Here is a 24,689-nt window from a genome sequence, read left to right on the forward strand (position 1 = left end):
TTTTTGATTAGAAGTGTATAATTTCACCAAGAGAACTGTGCTATAAGAATACAAATTACTGGATTTGATGAATAGTTAGATGTTAAGGGGCATTTTTGTTGTTCAGGAAAATTCTTGGCAATGTAGAGATAAAGCAAATGGGTCAAAAACATTTGCACAGATAGCAGTAATTGCAGCTGAAAGGTATAATTGTCATATCTTTATCTGACATGATGAATTTGAAATGCTATTCATTGTAAAAAAATTAAATGGGACATTCTGTTTAAACAAAGTAACACAGTTCACGTAGGATTTTTTTCACAGATAATTTCTTTTTATATGCAAAACCTGATCTGAAGATACTGGCTTAGTGGTAAGAGCTATTGTACAGAAGAGCTCATGTGTTCTCTCTATAGGAGTGCAGTGTAGTCTTTCAGGTAAAGCAAGACAGTTTATATTTAACAAGTGATCTGGTTAGGCATTTTCTCTCAAAGTACCTCTTAAGAGACTTTGCTTTGTATGAACTCATCTGACACTTCAAATTATTTTAGTGTTTGATTTGGATGCATTTTGTCTACAGATCCTTATTGGGCTACTTACTAAATTTTCTGCAGTATGCAGGGTTTGAACAAGGCAGATCTGGACTTCATGTGAGCCTTATCTTACTTACCCAGAACTTCTAGCTGCTGTGTTTGTCAAGACTGTTCACACATGGCTTCTTTCATCATCCTCACCGCAATACTTAAAGTCAGAGCAAGATAAAATTACATCATTTCCAGGTGATCTTTAAGCACCAAGATGGCTAGTCATTCCCAAGTAGCAATACACAAGTACAGGAATATAATAGCATAGAATTTAAAATCCCTTGATGTGATACAGGACTTCTGGTAACAGACTTCATTCATCTGGTGGTATTTTTCCCCTAACATGCAATTGACCAAATGCTTTCTGGATTTATTTGTATTTGATGGGGGGTGGAAAGGGAGGAATGCAGGTTTCCTTTGGCTTGTGGGTTTTTTTCATTCTCTAAACAATCAAGGATGAAACACTGGTGGTGGTGGAGAGATAAGAAGTACAATCATATTTCTTAATTACTTGGCTGGTGAGTCCTTGTTCAGATGCTCAGCTTCCAAATCCTGACTAGATTTTGGACTGGAAAGAAATTAGCAAAATCAGATTATCAATGACAAGAGAATTCATCTTTTTTTTCTGCGTCAGGGATCACCATTGCCTGCCAGGAGCATTGTGGGTACAGGCAGCACATCAACTCCCTGCTGTGCATGGACCTCAGGCATTCTTGTACCTCAATCTTGCATGTATCTGCCTGGTTTCTCAGGGACTGAAATGCTTTAATTTATCCATATTCTTGGTGGCAACACATGATGTCTTTGTATAGATGAGGTTCGACTGTATGATCAAATACTATGGACTCTGTGATCTAATATTCCCTTTATCCTTAAAATCAATTCACAGAATCCAAATCAAGTATGCCCTAACACCTGTCAATTCTGAAAGCTGTATCTTGTGGTTTGTCATTGTTTTTGGAAGCTGATTTAAACTGAGCCTTGTGTTTTAATAGAAAAAGTTCTTGTTAAATCTTATAACCATAAAGAACATCCTAAAAAGGTAAGAATGTACAGTAAGACCATAGCGCAGAAAACTTTGATTGCATTTCAGTTACTGCCAGTACAGTGGTATAGTGTTTGCTTTCATGTCTGTGATAGGGGCATGGGCTTCATATCATGTAGCAGAGATTAGATCAGAGACACTATCTGATTTCTTTTGCACTCATACCACTAGATTTTTGCCCACTCCTTTAAAAGATGAAACTGGATGGTATTTCTCAGTTATTAAAGAGGATAGATGCTGAAGGGACTTTGTTACCTCTGGTTGATGCTTTGCACTTTCCCCAAGGATAACATAAAAGAATTTTCTGCTTGCTTGTGCTTTGAACAGAACGTGAGACATCAAAACTGTGGGAGAGGAAGGAGAGAAGATGAAAGTGGAAACATGATTAGGTATACATGTATTACAGAGGATGTAATTAAGGCCTTGGATAGGTTTTGCAAGGATTTAAGATCTCCAGAAGTGTCCCCACAGCTTGTAACATCCTGCTTTTCCATTATGGCAATGCCCACTGCCATTGTACAATGAAGGGTCTAACGATGCCTGTCTTTTAAAGAACCCTTCTGTAAATAGTTTGTATTCTTCATTAAAAAAAAAGTAACTCTAGGCTGAAATTTACCATGTAGTGTGTCATCCCTGAAAATATATTTTAGCCATTTAAACTTAACATTTTGCGCAAACAAGGGAAGAAAACCTTTCACATGGTTTCTATTCTGAAAGACTATTCCCTGCTTCTGAAATTACCAGGTATATAGCAATTCACATGCTAAAATTCCTGTATAAGCAGTCCCTTTTTGAAAATGCAGCCCATAGTTAGTGTAAGATGCAGCTTTTGAGTGGGATGAAGGCAAAGGGGAAAAAAGAAATTTCAAAATGGCAGCATGGCTAATGATTGTGTGCAGTGACTTCTGTCAGCAGGCTTTCCAAGATTTTTCACTAGGAAGATGTCAGCTGCATATATGTTGCTTGCATAGAGTGAATCATGGGGAAATATCTCCGCAATAGCTGGTATAGCATGTCTTATCAACTGTGTATGTATTTGTGTAATAGACAGAAGATTCTGCGTTCCAGTAAGTTGTTGAATATGTGTTTTCAGTACAGATTTAATGTCTCTGCAGATCAGATAATGCTACAAAGTTTGCCAAATGATACTGCCATATAGTTTTTGGCAACAGCCTTCCTTCCTTCCTTGCAAGAATTAATACACTGAACAGAGAAGCTGTTTATAAATAGGTCTTTTTAATGTTTTTTCAAGCTCAGAAGTAATACATTAGCTGATTGAGTTCTTGTGAGATAGTTTAATATAATGCCATAACAGTATTTAGCCAAATAAAAGAAGGCAAACCACAGAGTTATTAAAAATGCACTTGTGTAGTTTTGGTGCTGTATTTACTGCTATCATTGTCAGTTAACCAGTGGAAACTTTCTTGAAAGGTAACTCATTTTCAGTAGGATGGAACACCCAAGAGGCACCCTGCTTCTTTACAGAGTTACTCCTGGCGAGGGGATATTTTCTTTCTTCCATTGTTCTTTTGGATATTTATATTCCCTTATTGCTTTACATAAGTTATTGTAAATAAACAATAAAACTAAATGAACAAGCCACTAATTGTCACATATCTAATCCATTCTATAGCATGAGGGCAGTAGTTTCCTAATGTTTATTTTTCAGTGCTCTTTTTATCAGTTTTTAAGGATTAAAGCGATAGGCTTTGTCCAGCACCATTCAAGGCAGTAAAGATGCCCATAGTAACACTCAAGGTGCAGAACTGTGTCACAGCGGGAGAAATGTTCATTCAACTTTAATTTTCTTTTTCTCATTTTTATACTTCTTACCACTAATAATGTTACTTCAGGAGTATTGTATGTTAGACAGACCAATTTACCTGCTATTTCTTTTTCAGATTAAATCCTCTAAGCAATTACGTAAAAGTTATTAAAGTGGTTATTATCTGACATAATGCATATTAGTCTGGTAGACACAAACTAGGTGTGACTTAACAGTCTTTATTGCTCCTTTTGTGTAAGTATTCATCACACGTACTATTTTTGCTTTGGCAAGAGAGATAACAGTTCTCAGAGGTCCCATCCTGGGACATCCACTCCCCACCCCCCACCCCCCCCACCCAAAAAAAAAAGTCTGAAAACTTGGTTTATAGTCCCAAATCATCATGTTGACTCATCAATTTTTTAGCTATATAAATGTATTTCGTAATATTGAACAAAGATGCCTCACTTAACTTCAAGACTGACAACACTGAGGTCTGTTCAGTGATCATGGCAAAAATGTGCCAGTATCCTGAAACAGTTGGTGTCAAGGCATCCTGACTTCATCAGTGGGAGCTTCTGACACTAAATCATCCTTATTATTTCATCTCTACACTCCAAGTGAATGTACAAAAGCATTACAAAGCTTACTGATTCATTGCCACGTCACTTTTTCTGTGTCCAAAGCCCTTGTACAAACTAACAAAGCTCTTCACTAGCCAGACATTTCCAGACATTAATTATTTTGATTTGGAAGCTCTCATACAGGCAGCATAGAAGTGTGAACAGTCGTTTTTCCTCATGCTGTACAGAAGTGAGAGTTATTGTACTCATAATGCAAACACTTTGGCATGTGCATAATTTTACTGTTCTAAGTCAACTCCTTAATATCTGTGAGATGACTTAAGATAATAAAGTTCAGCATGTATGGAAGCATTTTCTGGACAGGAGTTTATAGTTCCCATACTCTTTATTTATCCATGTTGCATATATTAGTTTCTTTTATTGTTTTTTTTTTTTTCCAAAGTTTTATAGGTGAGTTAGAAAATAAGACTGAGAGGGAGGTCACATTATCCATTCCCCTTCTTCAAGGCAAGATTTTTTTTCTAAAAGGAGTTTGTCTGAAGTGTTCTTAAAAACATCCAATGATAATTCCATGTCTCCTTATGAAATCTATGCACAGTGTTTAACTGCCTTAGTGGTATGCAGTGTTAATTATGGGACACTGCTATCCTATTAAGCATTTGTCTTGCTTTTTTCTTAATATCCTCCAGTTTTTTTACTGAGCTTCCAAACGCTGGCCTGCTCAGAGCTGAACATGAGGTACATCTCATTTTCAAAAAAGCAATCTTTAGTTTTCCTGTTAGTGTAACTTTTCTACTTCCAAGAGTTGTATTATAATCTGCCTAACACGCAAAACAACTTTTATGCATATTAAAAGTGCTCAGAATGTGTTTAAAAATACAGTTCATACAATCTATGTGATAGTCCATATCCATTCCTTCTGTAGTTCTCTGAGAGTACATAAGTAAATTGATGTCCATTGTTTTCCAGTGCTGTCTCCTTTTATGACTGAATCCAGACATCTACAGTATCTTTTCAATTAAGGACACAATGAGTGAATATTACTGACTACATGGCTACTGGTGCACTGTGGATCACAAGGCTGAAGCAGCCCAACTGACAGGAGACTTCTTATCTGTAGATCTTTTTTTCTTCTAGTTGCTCAAGTAATTGAAAAAGAAAAGGATTGCAACTTTGCATCATTGAGACTACTTTATTTTGGGAAGATAAAAGGCACAGTCCCACAGACCTCCTGAAAAATAGATTCTGTGTTGTCATCATTGTAAAGTTCATTGTATTGAAGATCAGTCCTGTAATGGTATCAAAGTAAGTGAAGGGGAAAAAAGGGCAGGTGGGATGGCTGCCCTGCTGCAGGTTAGACCAAAGCTTGGTCATGTCCAACTGTGCATTCTTGCAGTATTAGTCATTATTCTGCTATCCACTGTATCATTACGTATCTATCCAGATTAAGAAAAATATTTTTTAAGTGGTAGAGATGGTTGTAGTATTAATTTTTCTCCTTGCAGATTGAAATGGTCTGCTTTATTTCTTCAGTTCTTTTTTATTTTCTGCTTATTTTCCTCCCAGAAAAGACTTCCCATTCAGCAACATATAATTACCCTTATAACACAGAATTTGTGATTCCAATATAATTAGAATATTATAAATATTATTATACATAAATATGTTGTTGAATCAGGTAGAATGAAAGAAGTTCTTAAATAATTTTGTCTAAAACTTTTTACTTGCTCTGCAAAGGTGAGTTTGAGCAACTGAGTCTATTCTTGCCTGTATGTCACTGGGAGAGTGATTAACATGTTGAAGGAGATTTTCTCAAGAATAATACACTGACAGAGATATCATAGATGTGAAATGGAGGGAATTTCTTGTCCTGCTTCTCTGACGTTTTTTGATGTAGAAGGATCTCTGTGTCACATTTGCATACGAGGTTCAGCAGGGATGATATATTAAGGAGCCATTTTTACCTTCAATTTTTTCCCTACAGGTGTTAGCAGAATCCTGGGACTGCTAGGCGTTGCTAAGTACTTTTACAATAAATACTTAGTTTAGTATATAGATAGGACCTGTGTGTTTTGAATGATCTTCTGAGTTGTCGCAAATAAGCTCACTAACAGCGTGGCACTAATTTACCTGCACTAAGTAGACTTCTGGAATGGGTTCTCATTCCTTTTGTGTCCTTTCTTTATGTCATCTAATCATGGCACACTATTAAATGCCCTGGCCAGGACAGATAGACAGCCTAAAACTCAGTAGAGTTAAAAATAAGTAGTGTGTCATGAAGAGCTACCATAACTCACTGGTAAAAGTTAGGTACCATTTCTCTGCCACATCCTTGCTGGCTCCAGCATTATCACTGCTCCTAACCCAGAGGTGCTCTTAACTGCAAAGTGGCTTTGTGTTTTGGGTTTTCCTTGCTCCATTCCTGGATGCTGAGCAAACCAGGACTGCTACAGTTTCTGGGTAATATTTTGGGCAAAATGCACTGGGCTGGAGATACAAATTATCATTTCAGGCTCTCAAGCCTGCACTGTGTCTTGTTCAGTGGTGTTTCCAACCGTGTGTCATGAGATTGTCTTTGGTTCTTCTCCTATGAAGCTGTTGCTATTGGAGTCATGCAATAATTTGGTGAGAAAGGCCTTCTGGAGAATGCTGATTCCAAGCCCTGCTCACAGCTGGACCAGCTTCCCTGTTAGGTCAGGTTGCTCAGGGCCTTTTTGATTCAAATTTTGAAAGGCTTCAAAGATGGAAATTGTATAGCCCCTCTAGGTGACCTCTGTACCAGCGCTTCACCCCTGCAATTATGACTTTTTTTCCCCTTTGTGCTCAGTTAAAATGTTCCGCATTGCAACTTGCTCTTCTTTTTGCTTCTCATCCTTTGGCTGGGCATCTATGAGATAAGTCTTGCTCCGTCTTCTCTATTATTCCCCTTTACAGGTAGTTGAGAACAGCTATTAGATCCCCCCCATGCTACTGTCTTCCAGGCTGAACCAAGCCAGATCCCTCAGCCTCTCTTCATGCACCATGTGCTCCAGATCAGTGCTCCATTGTGGTGGTCTTGCTCTGCATCCTCTCCAGTATCAACAAAATGAGGCCCCACACCAGGACACAGTGCTCCAGATGCCTCATGCATGCCAAGCAGAGGGAAAGATTGCTTCTTGACTTTCTGGCTGCTCTCTTGCTAATGTAGCCCAGGACATGGTTAGCCTTAACTGCTGCAAGGACACACTGCTGACTGATACTCAGCTTGTCTCCCACCAGCACTTGTCCTCAAACCAGCGCTCCACCAGCAAAGCTGGAAAGTCTTGAGCAATCCCTTGGGAGACTACATCCTTCTCCCTTTAGTGTGCAGACACAGTAAAACTGGAGAAAGAAGGAAGGGATTTGCCGTACCCCGTTCTTTGAAGCTAATTTCTGTGTTTTGCCTGAAAACCCAACTGATCTTCAGCATATCCTGCAAAACCTGAACCTCTTCCCAGCCTCAGAAGGAGGGAAGACAATTGTATGGTTGGGCTAAGTAAAAAGTGGGACTACTGTAAGCTGAGACATGCAAGTTGAGAGACACCTCCTTTTCTCCTTGGGCTGAGAGGGTGAGCGCTTGTTAGTTTTCATTCAGTTGATATATCTGATTTGTACAGAAGGTGCCTGATGCACAAATGTGGGTGCTAATCAACAATATAAAAAAATATGAGCATAAAGCTCTTAAATCCTATCCTTCTATTATATATAAATTTGCTGTTGAAAAATACAACAGGGAAAATTCCCAAAATTCACAATGTAAGTATTTCTGGTTTTATTTATACATGTAAAGAATGCATGGTAAATAGAAGGGTGATAGAGTGCTAAAGCTGAATCAAATTTCTGTTAATTTATGAAAATGGGGATGCAATCTTTTGACAGACAAATTGCTGCAAATTTTTTTGAGCGATACATACTTCTTTTTTTTAAGCAGAACAAATGTAATTCATTGCTTACAGAACAGTGGTCCCTGTGAAGTACTTGTAGTACACTTGCAGGATCTGTAGCAGCAGGCAGGTAAAGCATTAGTTTTGCCTGACCTTTTGAATATTGAGATTTTGAATTCTGCCTTCTGTGCTTTTAAATGAGAGCTGCCTTGCTGGTTCGCCCATGATGAGCCCTCAGCCACCAGACATGTGGTGCATGGCAGGCAGCGTGGCACCTGAACTTCTAGCTTATTGGTCAGTCAGAGTGGCTTGAATGGAAAATTATATATGTTCCTTCTGCCTTTCTAACAGCTGGAGTTACACCTGGAAACGTATTTCATGTGCTTTACAGAGCCTGGTAGGAAAGTACAACTGTGAATAAAAACACGTGGAGCTTTATGCCCTTCAGTTCGTTGTTGTAACTGATTAGACCAGGATCTTCTAGTTCAGAGCCTAGTCTGGATTTTACCACAGTTTTCATCTTGCTTCTGTATTTTTAAAACAAATGGTCAATGTTTTTTTCTCCCCTATCTTGCCTCTGTTTTTTAAAAACAAATGGACAGTGGTTTTTTTCTCCCCTTAGGTACCAAGTCACAAGGAAAAATATTCTGGAAATGTAGATCAAATTACAGAAGATGGCTTTTACTGGAGTTAAAGCAAATGAGAAGAATTTCTGATAATGCATTACATTTGCTTTGGTTTTTACTGATTTTACAGGTTTGCCTCTGTATATCTGCAGTAATGTTTTTGAAAGTTTGACAGCATTACAGAAATGGTGGTGGTTCAAACTGCAGTGTGCAAACCTAGCAATGTAAAATCAGGGTCCTAAATTCATATTTAGATATTCATTTAAGAACTGACATGTTTACCTGCTGTTGAATTCAGTAGAATTCAGAAAAGCATGTGGAAAGTCAATTTACCCTTGACTACACTTGAAGTTAAACTGAGTTCAGCACCAGTTGTAACTGCTTTATCAGCAGTGGGTAAATTTGCTGGAGTAGACAAAGCTTCTGAGTTTCTGGGTTTTGCTCAATAGGAAGCAAATTTATGAACTTTTTTTCATGTTTGAGTGTTATAACTAAATATATTTTTTTTCTGTCTCCCAGATGTTTTTTGGAAGGCAGGAAAGATTTAGCTGTCTTAGCAAAAAAAAAAAAGTGATCATTTTGGAAACATTTCACATTCCCCTTTCTGTGTCAAGATTTTGCACTGTACAGAAATAAATTAAGCAGTGTTTTGGGGCCCCGCTAATCCACTGTCCAGCTGTTGCAGATTTTATGAGAAACTGCAGATTATCTTTTTGGATAGAGAGGGACATAGTAAGTTGCTGGCTGGGCTCTGCAGGGTGAAGGTGCTCAGAAAGGATGGGCAGGATCCCTTTGCTGCTCCCTTCGTTCTGACAGAGAACAACATGAGTTTATGGTGGGTGCATCTCTCACCTTCACTACTGTCTGCTGTTGACATTAGTGGCACTATGCCCAAGGGTGCCAAGTGGTGAAGCAGTGAATGCATGGTGGCCCTGTTAGCATCCAGGGGCAAAAGGAAGAGTGCGGAGGGCTGTCCCTGAGTCTTATGTTTGGGGTCAGCCCTGTGTAACGTGTCCATATGTAACAGGCTGGCTGAGCCATGGCAGCATGGACTTGGTTTGGTGTGTCATTTTTCTTCTGTTTGTTTCCACTTGTTTGGGAGGAATCAGTTTTTGCCTTGACTAGACTCACTTCCAAGAAAACTTTTTCGCTGCTTGCTTTCTTGCCATTTTCATTTGCACTGTGGTGCCTTGGAGTAAACAGTGATACATTTTGGTTCAGGGGTTTATTGTTCTGCTTGTGACTGTGGCACTATAGATCTACACGGGCTGAAGCTCTGTGCGAAGGTCTTGCCTTGCTCGATTTACGAGCTCTCACTACTTAAACAGCCAGGGTGCCCTCATCCAATACCATCTCCGTTCACAGCGGCTTTCCCTGAGGTTCTGCTGTTTGTTTTTCTTTGAAATCCTGAACTGAGTAGCGTTGTGCCTTAGAAAGTATGAGCTGTTCCTATACCTTTAACCAGGTGTACTTCTCTGGAATTAAAATAAAACCAGACATTTATTCAAGATAAGTTGCTGTGTTTATCAAATCAGCTTCCTGGTTGCCATTGCTAAGACGATCAGAGACTTCTGTGTTTTGAGGGGGGATCCAATTAATAGGATTGCTTATATCAGAGTATGTTGTCTTATCCAACAGTGAACATTTGAAAGCAAATAGAAATGTTAAAAAAGGAGTCTTAAAAAACAACTATTAAGGCTTATGCCTTGTGGAGACTTGATTGATGTTAATAATGAAAATAATTTGTCAGTTTTGATAATGAGAATCTTTAATCCCAAATCCTGTACTCCTTTGAAATAGCAGTCAGCAGGATCCTTTCCACATAACATGCTTTGGGAATTCAGCCCTCACAGGTAATAAATTATTAGGGTATCTCTTCAGATTTGTATTACAAAAGGTAGTTTTGACCAAAAAATAAACAAAACAAACCCCATATATTTACAAGTTTTTTATGAAAAGGAAATAATTTATACACATTCTCTGGGAAGGTTTTTGATGTTTGCCTTGAAGATGTACTGATCCCTACAGTGTAACTGGAGGTAAATTAAGGAGCTGTACAAAGATTTCTGCTCTTTGCATTGCCACTGCCATGGCAGGAAAAGTTGTGGGTCTGTTCCCTAGGGAGACCAAGTGGCCACAGGTTTCTTTAGGCAACAGTAGTTGCCTGTGGTCATGGCTGTTTCCCATCTACAGTAGGGCCTGTGAGATAAAACCCTCCAGTGCTGAAAAGGGGTATTCAGCCAAAGGAAAAACAGTGCAAGCCCTTTGCTCTCCCTGCTGTGTTTATGTCCTCCAGTTGCCATACATAGGCAATTAAGGGTATATATAAATATTTTTTAAACGGAGCATCTTTTCAATTTTTTAATTTTATTCAGAAAGGAAAGTTGCACTTGCAAGCCACTTGTATATTTGATACTGTCAGGAGCTACAGTGAGTTCTAGGACTGAGGTCTCATGCTGGCACCTGATTTTTCAGTCCTATTGCTTCAGATCATGGAGAGAGATGCTACCACCTCCCCTCCCTTGGGAAAATCAGGGTACAGCCTTGCTTTAGCATCTTCACCTTTGGCTGTTTTTTTGGGAATGATGCACTTGGCTGTGGTTTCCAGCAAACAGGGAACTGTGCTGGTTCCCAGGGATCTCTCAGGGGTGTTGTATAAGGAAATTACATTACTGCAGGCTTGACCCTAAAACCCCTGGGGAATGAGAGTGAAGACAGCAAGTGAACAGGACATAGAGGATAAGGCTGAACTCTTGATTTGGGCACTTTCTGGTTGATTCTGGTGGTGGGCAGGACCTGGGCTGAATCCTTCTCAGCAGTCGTCCTCTGGCTACATCACCATCTCATTCATCATGGGCTCAGTTTCCAGGCGCTCAGGAGCTTGGCCAGTGGCCATGCAGGTATGTGACCATACCTAACACATTTGGTGTGTGTGATACCCTTCATGTGACATGGCAACTGGAAGTAAAGGGGAACTACTGGCCCAAGATAAAAACGTGGAAATGTCTCCTCACAGGCCTAGCTGAAAGCAAGAGCCAGAGTCCTCCACTGGGCTTGTTATCATCCTGCTATTTAGGAAAACAAAATACTGATTTGGGTAGAGAAATAAACCTTTCTGTGTTACCTGACTTGCCATTTAAAAAACTTTAAAAAATGTCAACACAAAGGAAATTTGATCTTGAAATATTACTTGGAACTGTAAAATGAAAAAAGCTTGATTTAGAAAATCTTTGAGCTAAATGTGGCAAATGTTTAAAATCTGGTTTGTTCATAATCATTTTGAATTCGATAAACCAGTATAAATTCATTAATAATTTGTATAAAATAAAACCTGTTTTTTTGGTGAATAACAGATAAAGTAGAACTGAAAATCTTTGCTTTGGTATATGAAACCATTCTCTATTTTATATCCTTTTTTATAATTATATTTGTATAGATAAAAAATAGGTAATCATATAACTAGTGAAAAGATTATAATTTATTTATTGTGAAGACATTAAAACCACTAAAACACTTAAATTCTGGAAATGCTACTGGGTCACGCTTTGCAAAATCCTCTGATATTTTCAGATCGTTTCAGTTTCACAAGTGAATAAGAACTGCTTTCCTATCATTTTCCAGTGTGTAAAAATTTAACATTTGCTCCACCATTTCTCTTATCTGCCTATGTCTTAATTGCTCATCAGGCAGAAAGTTGTCAATCTGAAGTGCTGTCCTCTTCGTGATCTATAGCAACGTTTCCATAGGATCTGCCAATGATGAGATTATGCTGTAATTTCCCCAAACAGCTGGGTCTGCTTTGTTATGAATAGAAGCCGTTGGGGAGTGTATCCAAATCTTAGCTCTCAGCCTTCCAAATCACATTAACAAAATTATCACATGCCTGGGTGAGCGCTTCTTCACTGCTTTTAATTAATTCCGATTGTATGTTACCCACTCCAAGAGGTTTATTGGCTTTTTTCTTTTTTTTAATGTCCTAGTATCAGCTTTCAACTTCCATCACCACTGGAAGTTGTTCTGTGTAATGATTTGGGCTTCTCAAGAAGATATTCCCGCCTCCTTCCCTTCCAGCACTGTGTTTGTTTCAGCCGTGGGACTCTGTTCTTGGCAGCGTGCAGCCCTGGCATCACATGCAGCAGTATCTCCTCTCGCAGAGAAAGCCTCGGTGAGGCGGTGGCTGGGTTGCCAGCTCTCCCCAGCCGTATTTCTTGGGGCACCTGTGCATGTCAGGATGCTGCTGTCCATGCCAGTTTTCTGTAGTAACTGTAAAACCAGCATCTGTTTCCCACCTCATACAAATATATTCCTCATGTACTTTCATCTGTCTTCCTCCATCGCTGCATTGGGCAGACAATAGGAGTGTCTTCCCTGTGGGCCAGCATTTCGTTCTTTGGGTCTGTTGCGGCAGAGGTCTATCTGTGCGTGCTGTAACGCCAAGATGCTCGTTCTGTTCAGATCTGTGCTGCTTGTGCAGAGGGGAGCAGAGCTGGAGCTTGTGCTCAGCCCTTGTCCTGCATGCTGCAGCGGTTTGTGATCTTGGAGCTTGTGACCAGGGTTGCCTCTGAAGGAAATGGCCGGAGGCTTCTCACTTCAGGCTTTCAACTGAGTTGTGATCAAGCAGTTGTAGTTACTTTCTGCGAGGATAAACATGTTGTCACACTTCATGACTCCTTTCTCAGTCATGACGAAGTGGGCTGGTGTGCAGGGCCCACATGCAGCTGAAGGCCTGTGTGATCCTCATCCCTGCGCAGCACCCCCCACTACCCGCTGGGTTGAGAGCATTCCCGTGGCTGACCATTTGCAGGCTACTGGCTCTGCCCCAGCCATTTACAAACCCATTGCTTAATAAGGTACTCAGGTGCTTCTCATACGCTGTGTACAGAAAGAGCAATCAGCCTGGGCCATGCACAGAATTACTAGTACAACCAGATGTTTTTAATGTATCTTGTTGTAAATACTCTGGGTTTAGACTATATGTACTGGGATGGATAAGCAGCTGTGACAGCCTGCGTTAGGAAATACTTATACAAGAGCCAAACTTCTCAACACATTTCAGATTTTATTTCTTTATTTCCAGTTTTATTTTTCCTTGTGCTTTGATAATTCCTTTCCATATCTCATAATTATTACTGTTCTATTTTTGTGGTGGATTAAAACCAAAACAGCCAATAACGTGGTAATGCTTTACCATTTTTCTTTTATTCGGTGCCTACTGAGGATAGCAAGATTTCTGCACTGCTTGTTTAAAAAAAAAAAAAAAGCTGCTGTTACTATTTAGAAGCAGGCTGCTGCTTTCTTTTTTTAGCTGGTTACGTTTTACAAACTTGAGCTTTGCTGATACAGTCCATGCTGTGTGTCATGGCACAGAAATCATACAGCTCAGCTTCACCTTCTCCCTGCTGTCTCCAGAGGGTAGGATGGGACCTGCTGGCCAAATGCAGCTTAGGATGGAGCAAAGTGTAGTGGAGGAACTGCAGAAGCAGACAGGAAGAAACTGTTTTAGACTTCTTTCTTAGATCATCATTAAATGGGCTCAGGTTTAGAACAGAGGCTCTTAAGAGAGAAACATCTCAGAAGGAAACTGATACTGCTGAAGTTAAACAAAATTATTTAGTTATGTTTCTGGCTCCTTGAAATTTTCTTCTCCCTGTGGGATTCATAGCTAACTGTAGTCTGGTGGGTATCATTTTATTTTACTGTCTAGCACATTCACATCACTTTGTAAAGGTTTTTTTTCACAAATACAGTTACCGCATTCTGCCAAGATGTTGTGGGATGGAGAGCTATGATTTCATTTTCCACTCTCAGCAATTCAGAGGGGATATTTTTTACACTATACAGTATCAAGAATTGTTTACCCATATCAAGAGTTTCATATACCAAGTTCAGTCTTTAAGACTTGCAGTTGTGTTTCTTGTCCAGGGTCCCCAGTGAGATGCTGCCAAGTGATGAGGTGTTGTCATTGCCGGGATCAAGTCTTCTCTTACCCGCTGTTCCTGAGCTAAAGAGGGTATCTGAAGAGTTAGGAGGTTCACATCCCGGTCATCTCAGAGCATTCCTGCACAGCAGGGAGTGACTTTAGATGTGTGTGTGCCAGCCAACATCAGTCAGGAGAGGTGAGTAATAAAAAAAACATAGGAGAAGCCAGCAGAACCCAGGCACAGCTGAGTCTTTTCATCTCACTGACTCCAAAGAGCATAGTGAAGTTGAGCCTTAGACAGTACAACATAAAATCAACTATCCTGCAGAAAATCCAAGCCAAAGCTTCTTAAATAGAAGATGTTTATATGAGAATGATCAAATCTTCTAAGGTCCCAGGTGTAACAAAAAGGCATACATCTTATTCCCAAATGTGCCTATCACAGTATGTATTATCTTAATTGAGCCAAAACCAAAAGCTTGTATTCCTTCACAGGGAAAAGTGGATTAATAAAGTATTGATTGGAATAGATGCTTGATTACATTTTTATATTAATTTAGCAGGAGTCCTGTGCTATCAGTATGTTCTATAGCAGAACAAAGTCTTGTGTTATTTTCAAACATAGAATCATTATTCTGTATTCATTGTAATGGCAACTTTAAAACAGATTACAAAATTAAACAGGCAATATTTTGCAGAAGAAAATATTTTGGGTAATTGTATGGATGTAATTATAAGGATGTAATGGGTTCTTCAGGTCTGTGACATCCTTTATCTGAGGCTCGATGTCACCAGAAGAGATGAACTTGGAAGGCTGGGTGCATAGGGTCCATTCTGAAAGGTGTTAGCACGAGATGAACCACCTTTCCAAAGTGCCTGTCCCTTCTCACTGACTCTGGAGGAAGCACAGGAGCAATGCTAACACTGTCTGAGATTAATCTCTGCTTAGACAGTATTTTATTGTCCCTTCTCTTAAAAGCAACATAATTGCACATACGTTTGAACTGTGTGTCTCTGGCCAGCATTGGCTGCTTTAAGAGCTTAATTTCGGCTGGTGGTGTACTGAGGTTGTGTAGTGCACTGTGTTTGAGAGGGGACAGATCTTTCTGACCCTCATGTCTATCAGTTTGTACAAGCAATATTAAACCAAATTATTTGGTCTGGTGTCTGAAGCATACTAGCATGGCTTGTGTCACACAAGGTGTGTGAAGATGCTTTCAATTAATACGGGTATTTCCACAATATATTTTTTCCAAAACAATCTTCATTTGCATTGCTACTAATCATATTGGGGACAGTGTAAACAAGAGGAACCAACAACCTCTTAGCATTATGTTTATAGTTTTAAATGTCTTAGTTATCTTTGTTCTAAACCCATGTAAGAGATTTAGAGAAGAAAATAAATGGCAAATTAATGTATTGCTCTACTTGTACATTTGAATGCATCAGCCATATATGGTACTTAGGGTTTAATATACCTCGTAGTTATTATTTACCAATTTATTTATACATACTGCTGTAGCACATGGAGGTCCAGTGTCTCTGGAAAGGCAGGGAAGGAGCAACTGGTGGAGTGGAGGAGCTGTGAATAGAGTGAAACTAGGCCTGGGAAAAAGGAGTAGGTGATTTCCTCACAGGAAGGTATTTTAGCTTTTTTGTTCCTCACCATTCAACTCTTATTTTAATTGGGAATAAATTAATTTTTCTCAAGGGAAGTCTGGTTTGCCTGTGATGGTACTTGGTAAATGATCTTCATGTCTTTATCTCTACCCATGAGCTTTTTCATCTTGTTTTCTCCCCCTGTCCTGTTGAGAAGGGAGAATGAGAATATGGCTGGGTAGGCATCTGGTAGCCAGCCATAGTCAACTCACCACAGTCTGTTAAAGTTTTGGGCCATCGGGTGACACTTTTGGTGAGAAAGTACAAATGGTGCAAGAAAGATGAGTTTCCTCCATCTTTTTCTCAATTCCCCAAAGTTTTGCTCACTGTTCAATTCAATTAATAGAATTATAGAATCATAGAATGGGTTTATTTTAGAAGGGGCCTTTAAAGGTCACCTAGTTCAGCATCCCTGCCATGGGCAGGGACATCATGCACTAGATCAGGTTGCTCAGAGCCTCATCCAATGTGGCCTTGAGCACTTCTAGAGAGGGACATCCACAACTGCTCTGGCCAACCTGTTCCAGTGTCTCAGTCATCACCTTCATAGTAAAGAATTTATTCCTTATGTCTGTTCTAAACCTACCTGCTTTTCTTTTAAAACTGTTACCCCTTGTCCTATCACTATAGACCCTGGTAAAAACTCTTTGTCCATCTTTCTTGTAAGCGGCCTTTAAGTATTGAAAGGTTGCAATAGGGTCCCCCAGAGCCTTTTTCTTCAGGCTGAACAATCCCAACTCTCTCAGCCTGCCTCCACAGGAGAGGTGTTTCAGCCCTCTGATCGTTTTTGTGGCCCTCACTTTTGAAACCACAGAGCGATGCCATTTGCCAACTGAGGGAGAAACACAAGTTGACTGAACTCAGCTCCCTCCGGAGCCCATCAGTGCCCCTTTCTAGCTAACCAAACAGATAACAACAGGCATGGTTTGCCCAGTGAAGAGCATTTAGAGTTCAGTTTTCATGTTGAGTATGTAAACTCTGGTATTATAATTTTTTTCAGAAAAAAAGGAACAAGAAATGAACCGAAAATTCCATAATACATGTATTTCATTTAATAAGTATTCAATTCTTTTTTCTCTGGGAATAAGGACAGATCACAGAAGCAGTTTGAAAGTCTTGCTTTACAATGCTTTGTGAATGAGATCTATAATGACACAATTCTGTGGTGGTGAAGTAAAATTCTTAATACTGTGTTCTGTTTCATGAATTAATTTAATTAGTTATTGTTTGCTGAAGAGCTGAAACTATGCCAGAAGCCTGAATCCAGGCTCAACCAACATGTGTGTGCACCGTATAAAGAAACTGGATTGAGCTTAGAGCCAGATGTTGTGGTCAGGACTGAATACAAAGGCTGGGAGGACCTGCTCATAGCAAGCGTTAGAAACACAGGCCCAGACTTGCACCCAGATGCTGTAGACAGAGCCGCGCACTTAATCAGCACTTCTGTCTACTGCCCCTGTGAGCCCCTGATTAGAAACCCAGCACAGCTTGTAGCATTGCAGGTGTTTTAATTCTATCTTCTAGATACTTTGGAGCATGTTCCAATTTCTAGTTCCCATATTTCTTTATGATGAAAGGTATGAACATACAGGGTACAAAAAATGTCTCAGAGACTGAATTTAGGCATGGTATAGACAGAAATTTCCCCTTCATCTTGTTGGAGGTGATAGAGGACAAAATCTGGGCTCCCAAAGCCCCAGGGTGGAGAAGCCAAAAGGAGTTGCACTGTATTGGGATTGGTGTATAATCCTCCATATTTGAACATGCACGTGTGCAGATGCCTCAGAAAAACACTGCTTTTATATGCAGGCTTACAGCCATAGTTTTTGCTTTCTTGGCATCTATAGATCTGGCTAAGAAGTATCAACAGGAATGGAGTGTCAGCACAAGTACAGCAGTAATTCATACAAGGCAAGGAGAGAAACCCATACACATCCTCTAATGGAGCTGGAATTTTATTACTTACAGCTTGTCTACACAGTGGTGCTTTAAATGCATCAGTAGCCACTCTTGATGTAATAAAGACATTGTTGTAGCAATATGAAAGTGCTTAGACCCTCGATGTTGGGACCCAACCTCTCCTAGCTATTTATACTTACTTCGATTTGTAAATCTGTGTGGCTTAAAAACAGTAGTAACCACTCTTCTAACCAGGGCAGTTTTAATTGTGTAATTTCTCAAGTCAGAGATCTGTGCTATGCGAAGAATCTGTCCTGGGAGCACAGCTGTGATTGAAACAGCATCTAAAGTGTTTGAAAATGCTCTATCCTGGGGATGTACCTGAGAGTGCTGTTGATTTTAGCTTTGGTTTAGTTATCATGATTCCTGACATCGGTGTAATGTCTGTGTTCTGTTTTGTTTTTTTTTTTTCTTGTAGGTTGGCTGGATTAACTGGGTTTTATTCAGAGGGAACTTAACAGATCTATCTTGCTTTTGTTGAACCTCTCTACTGCACCTCACAAAGATTTCCTATGTCAAGAGGCTGCACAAAAGACAACTGAGCAGCACAAAAATGTGACTCTGACAAGAGATTCCAAGCTTTCTGACAAGGAATTTTCTACTGATGACTTTATAATTTAAATATATAGCTGAAGCATGCATAATAGTTAACCTGACAAGGAAAAAAAAAGCTTTCTCGTTAATTAGGACTGTCAAAAAGGCAGTCACCTGAAGCTTCAAAATGAGTGCTCCGTTAATCCCAAGCAAGTCATGTTATGCCCAGCTTCAGGACAACTGCAGCGAAATAAAAAATAATAATGAAAGCATAGTGAGTGTGGGGGATACCAATGCCAACCAAATTGTGAAAAAAACTAGGACCACTGAAGGGGATGCTAAGAAACGTGGTTTGACAGATGAAAGTGGGAATATACACTGTGGAGGATCAGAGAAAGTTGCTCATCTGAATACAGAGCAGAATAAACTCTTGACCTTCAAAGACTCTCGGACCTGTCACACCAGTGTACAGGAAAGTAAGCTGCCCTCCACCACAAGCAGGGAGATGGGGAAAGATTCTAGGACCTGCGAAGCTAAGGATATATCAAGGTATATCAGGATTAGCCGTGGACAAAGTCTGTCCAATTTAAAAAGTAGCACAAACGATGCCAACCTGGAGGTTATTTCCAAAGGTGATGTTGACTTAACCCAGAACTTTTGTAAGGGTAAAATGTCCAGGACTGTGGAGGTGGAGAGAATAAAAAGGCTTTCTTTGGGAAGACCAAGTAAATTCTCTCCTCAATCTGAAACATTTGCAAAAGACTGCATTGGCCGTGTGTCATGTAAACGTCTGCTTTCTGCATCATTGGACTCCATTGACAGGTCGCACCGTTTGATAGGAAATACGGAGAAATCACAAAAAACATCCACAGATCATTTTCTTGGGATGGTGTTTCATCCACTTGACAATACCTCAGAGGAAAATACTGTACTTTATTCAAAACCATCTACCTCAGGGAATAAGAAAATAAGTAAACCAGAAGATGTACCAAATGTTAACGTTGAAAGCACACTGCATACTTCTCATTCTCAACATTCAACTGTTAAGCCCAATGAGATTGCGAGTAAATCAGAAGCACAATTAGGTCAGGGTGATAAAAGTAAAAAACCGGAGCTTAAGACTGCACTGTCTCTACAATCTAAAAATACTTGTCAACAAAAGATTGAGAGAATTATGCTGGAAGAGTTCCTGGGATGTCAAAAAGATGAAAATACAGCAGTGCAGGAACAGAAAGGCTCTGGGTCTTTTGCATCAAAATTTCAAGCATCCCATTTTCAAGACACCTGTAATAAAGCAGAGGATCCATTGTCAAGCCAGGTGGTAACCTATCCTGATGAAAAATTGCTGAGTGATAATGTCACCATTGGTGAGGAAGGGAGAGGAAACAATGACAGTGACAACAATGCAACTGACCAGGTTGGTGAGGAATATTTTACTGACAAAGAAGTGGAAACATCATTCCCACTCTCCTGCAGTAGTAAATCCAGTGGCAAAGTGACACCTAGAAAAAACAAAAATTTACATGAAGTTGATGCAGGTTGTACAGAAACAGTTGGTGAACAGATATCTCTTATACAGAATATTAATCTACCTGACAGCAAACCCTTGAAAGTTAATGAGGATAAACTGACATTAGTCAAAGGAAGCACTGAGGATCTTGCTGTATCTGTTTCTGATGTCTCAGATCAACACGGAGCATGCAGTGCAGAAACAGTGTCAAACCAACAACCCGACAACCACGACAGTGATGCAGGAGCCTCGAGCTTTTCAGTTCCAAGTAAAAAGACAGCTAACGCACAGAAACATCCTCCAGAGGAAGCACTGGAGAGCTGTAACATTTCAGCAAAGGCTGATGCCTTTTTATGTGTCCAAACTCCTGTGCGCCCAGTGGCAACACGGGAAGTTAATAGTCAGCCCACGCTATCAAACAGTAATTTGAAGGACCTTTATGCACTTCATGTTGACAAACTGTCACCCTCCTCAGTCCTACCTCCCATTGACAGTACGCAGTTGTTAAACATATCCTCTAAAGTGCCTATCAAGACTGCTTGCAGCAGTGCCATCCCAAAACCTATCCTGGTCCACTCCAAGGGCTCCCTTGCAGAGAAGGCAGATGTGGACAGTGACTGCAGTGAAAAGCTGGAAGAAAGTGTGGAGGTGAAACCTGCCATACCCAGGCCCAAACCTGTGAGACCTAAAATCATCACATACATTAGGAGAAATCCTCGTTCGATAGAGCAGCTTGACCCTTTGTTTGCGCCAGCAGGGATGCCCTTTGGTAGCCCCACGTGTGGCATGCCCATCTCTACGGAGCAGAAGGCATCCAATGGCGGGGAGTCGAAGCCCACCAGCATCCTATACGAAAAATTTAAACCTGACCTCCAGAAGCCAAGACTCTTCAGTTCTGGACTGGTGGTGTCAGGAATTAGGCCCCCGGGCCATCACTTCGGTTCAATGAGCGAGAAGTTTCTGCAGGAGGTAAGGAGGCAGCTTTGACAATCTCTTTTGTATGCCAGGTGGTGATCATTTTCTTACTTGTTGCTGCCAGAAGTTAGTTCTCAAACCTCAAATAAGAAATAAGTCTTAAATCAAGGTAATGTCTGATCATTAGAACTGAATAAACTTACCTGTTTCTGGCACTGACGCTGTTGCGATGTCTGATCTGTGACTGGAAGTTGTCACTGTGTTCCTTCAGTGTTTTCCAGGAAACCAGTCCCCTGCTAGTAATATAAATATGGGTGCTTAGAAAGGAAAAAAAAAATACTGTTTGAATTTATTCGTAAGTGGAATGTCTTTTTTGCCCCCAAAGAACAGCTTTGGGAAATAAATGTAATCTGCCCACAGAGACTTTTCCTCCATAATGGGAAAGTTGGCAGTTTTTTGCAGACAGAGCACTAGAGGTCTAAACTAATTCCCTTCTGTTTAGCTGTACTGAAGCCCAGGGGCTATCAGAGCTGGTTTCTTTTAACTCATTTTAATGTTGTATGTTATATTTACTTGCACCTCAGATAAGAAATCTTTCCCCAGAAAACCTTCCCAAGCAGCTAAAAGGTGATGGAAGTCCTTCTGGTCTGTTATAGCTACTGATATCTCATTGTGTTTCTGTTTTGATAAGTCAGGCAGGAGTCCTGGTTGCCTGAAATCCATGCTGGGAGGTGAGCGCTATGGAGGAAGGCTGACCTTGCTTGGAAGGTGGAGAAAGGACAGGAAAGAGGGAGCTACATTTGGGTCTGTGATGTGCCTTTGCCCTGTGCTGCTGGGGACCTGTGGTAGCTCAACAATCAAGCTTCTGATATAAATACTGATGATAAGACAAGTGGTTTTAATTTGAACCAGTCTTTAAGAAAGAAAAATTACTGGGTTTTTGCTGTGTGTCTCATGGTGTTACTGAGGCTGTATTAATGCCTGCCTCATTCTACATACGGTGTTTATCCAAAGAACAACATTGAAATAACAAATTTGGTGACAGTGTTGACAATCAAAAGCTGGCAAATAACCATATTAAAGATATTGTGTGTGAGTGTTGGTTAGCCCTAATGCTGTATTAACAGGCAACCTACTGAAGTGATCATGGATTATAGTTTTTCATAGAGCACCATCTCATCCCAAAACAGAAAGGACAGTGCTCACTGGCCTTCCCTTCGGTTTCCAACTCTGTCCTTTATATTTTGCATCCAGAGGAGGAATTATTAAAGTCATTGTGAGCTTATCTGTGCTAGCCATCATTAGTGTATCTTCACAATTGCCTGGTAAGTTTAGGGAAAATTGCTGTGTTATTACCATTTAATATATAGCAATGGAAATCAAAGCCACAATAACCCAGATTGTGCAGCTGTTTGGCTGTTTATAGGGTGACATGATCCTCTGAAGACTATAGGTATCTATGGCACGGACAGTTGGGGTTCAGATAATCAGGCAGCATCAGCAGACACGTCTGGGAGCAAAGGGACAATTTCTGTGCACCACTGAGGACTGTTCTTAACATGAGAAGGACTCAAGTTGTGGCAAGTCTGCAGCATGATCTGCTCTAGACTAGGATTAGAAGGGTATTTCAAAGTGGGAAGGTTTGAACCCAAGCAAGCTGCTTCTTCAAAGAAGCTGGATTGCCTGGAGGAAAGGCTGGGAAGGAAAAGTCAATCAAACTGCAGTTTGTGTTATTTGTTCTCTTGTGCTGCCACCCTAGAAGATGCAAAGGGGACTGATTTGTCTCCAGTATGGATCAAGAGAAAGGAAAATGATTTTGATCCATGGAAGTGGACAGATGCTTAGAAGAGCAACTGTGCGCAGTACAGGTTCATGGCAGATGGCTGATGTGTAATCAGAAAGAAACCAATTAGGATGAATTGAGATAGATCAAAATCACCCTGGTGAAGGAACAGAGTTGAAGGCTCAGAGGTTTTGGAGACAAAGAGATGCTGGGGCAGGATGGCTACTGTCTTTGTGAGAGAAAAAAATCTGATGGCCCTATTTCACACATCCAGTTGGGCTTTGGAGAGCTTTGGTTAGTATTCTATAGCTCTTTGCATAGCTGTAATAGGGAGTGTTAATAGCTGCTATCAGTCAGACCTGTAATCTCTAAGCCCCCTTCAGCTAGCTAAATGGTAGGAACAATTAGATACACCTCTGGGTGCCATGAGCTAGAAAAAATAGGAAGGTGCTGTTTTGGACAGGAGACTCCAAGGCAAGTCCTGGAGAACTCTATGAGGACGCCTTGAGGGCTACCTCCATGAAGTGGGGAGACTGCAGGGTTCCCTGAGCTGCCTGTGCCCATGTAGAGCAGCTCAGACAAATATCCTATCTCAGGCATGAGGGCAGTCCAGCAGTGCTTAGAGACTGGATACGTAACGGAATGGAGTTAAACGGGCAGCCTTGCCTGTGGCATTGACAGCTCCTTGGATGCTTTTATTTGGAACCTTGGCATGGTGTGGTGGTAGATCTTTCATGTCTGTCTTAAACCAAAAAAAAAAAAAGAAGGTAGAAAACCACTCAAAGTGAAGTGCTTAAAACCCCCCAGTCGTTGTCCAGGGAAGATAGCTGATATCCACATGCTTCATCGCATTGTGGGCTTCCCATCTCAGCCTGGACCTCAGCCTCTTCTAGTCAGCACCAGTGGGAATTTCTGGCCACTTTGTTTTCCCAGTTAAGTCTGTGGAAAGTAACAACAGAGCAGACTGTGTGACCCCAAGGCTGTAGCTGTGCTAGTGAACGGAAGAGCGGGAGGGCACGGCCTCCAAGGCTTGCACAAGGTTGCCTGTACTGCTGGACTGGGAGCACACTCCCCAGCTCAGTGTTCATCTCGGCTAGCGTGTGCTTACCCAGAGGCTGTTCCCAAGGACCAGCATGGTTATGACCAGCCTGGTCTGTAAGGTGAGAGTTTACCCGTATGGATATGGTCTGTGCCTTGTCAGAGAGTGACCACTGACTCATTTTATTCACTACTTATGGCTGCTGCCAAGAGCCCTGGTTCTGGTGGGAGTCTGTAAGGAGGTCTGCTGATCACCATTCTCCTGCCTGCATCCCCAAGGCTGCACCTGTCCTGTTCAGCCACCACCTTGGGTCTGTTCCCCAGCATAGACATCTTTCTGCTCTAGAAAGCATGGACCAAAGCCTGTGGAAATGAAAGACTTGTAGGGGAAAAAGGGTTAGGGGGAGTTGTTTTATACATAGTCAAACCAGCGATTTTCCCGCCCTAATCTCATTGTCTGAACTGCTTGAACCAATGTCACCAACTCTTTTCCCAAATAGTTGCCTGAAGCAGACACTTGACAAGAGAATTCTTGCTTGAGGTGTTAATGTTTGACAATGGTACAAACACCTGAAGGAAAGTGTTGGACATCTTTACCTGCTGGCCATGCTGCCAGCTCTGCTCAGGATTACCCAGCCTGGAAATTTCTGTATCCTCCAAGTATTTGTTGCAGACTTTCCATCTCTTCCTAACAAATCATTAAATGGGATGGGTGGGGAATGAGCAGACAGCTACACAGTAAAACTCTAAGCTGAGCTTCTTTTTAGTTGACAGGCTGCAACAGATCTTTTCTTTAAAAGTCCCTTGTACAAAAATCTACAGAATGCTAACAGGTTTCACATTAATCCATATATTTCTAAAATGGCCTTATAATCAGTAGTTGCAT

General features: G+C 40.7%; 1 protein-coding gene across 1 annotated transcript in view; it reads left to right on the forward strand.

Moving 5' to 3' along the window:
* Positions 1 to 24,689, forward strand: part of MTUS2 (microtubule associated scaffold protein 2) — a 318,965-nt gene that overhangs the window by 96,670 nt on the left and 197,606 nt on the right. The window contains exon 3 of the mRNA XM_055701794.1: positions 18,442 to 21,036. Coding sequence (XP_055557769.1) covers positions 18,745 to 21,036 — 2,292 coding nt within the window. The 5' untranslated portion in view covers positions 18,442 to 18,744. The remainder of the gene's footprint in view (positions 1 to 18,441; positions 21,037 to 24,689) is intronic.

The sequence above is a fragment of the Falco cherrug genome, chromosome 2 (genome assembly GCF_023634085.1).
Source record: "Falco cherrug isolate bFalChe1 chromosome 2, bFalChe1.pri, whole genome shotgun sequence".
NCBI classification, from domain to species: domain Eukaryota; kingdom Metazoa; phylum Chordata; class Aves; order Falconiformes; family Falconidae; genus Falco; species Falco cherrug.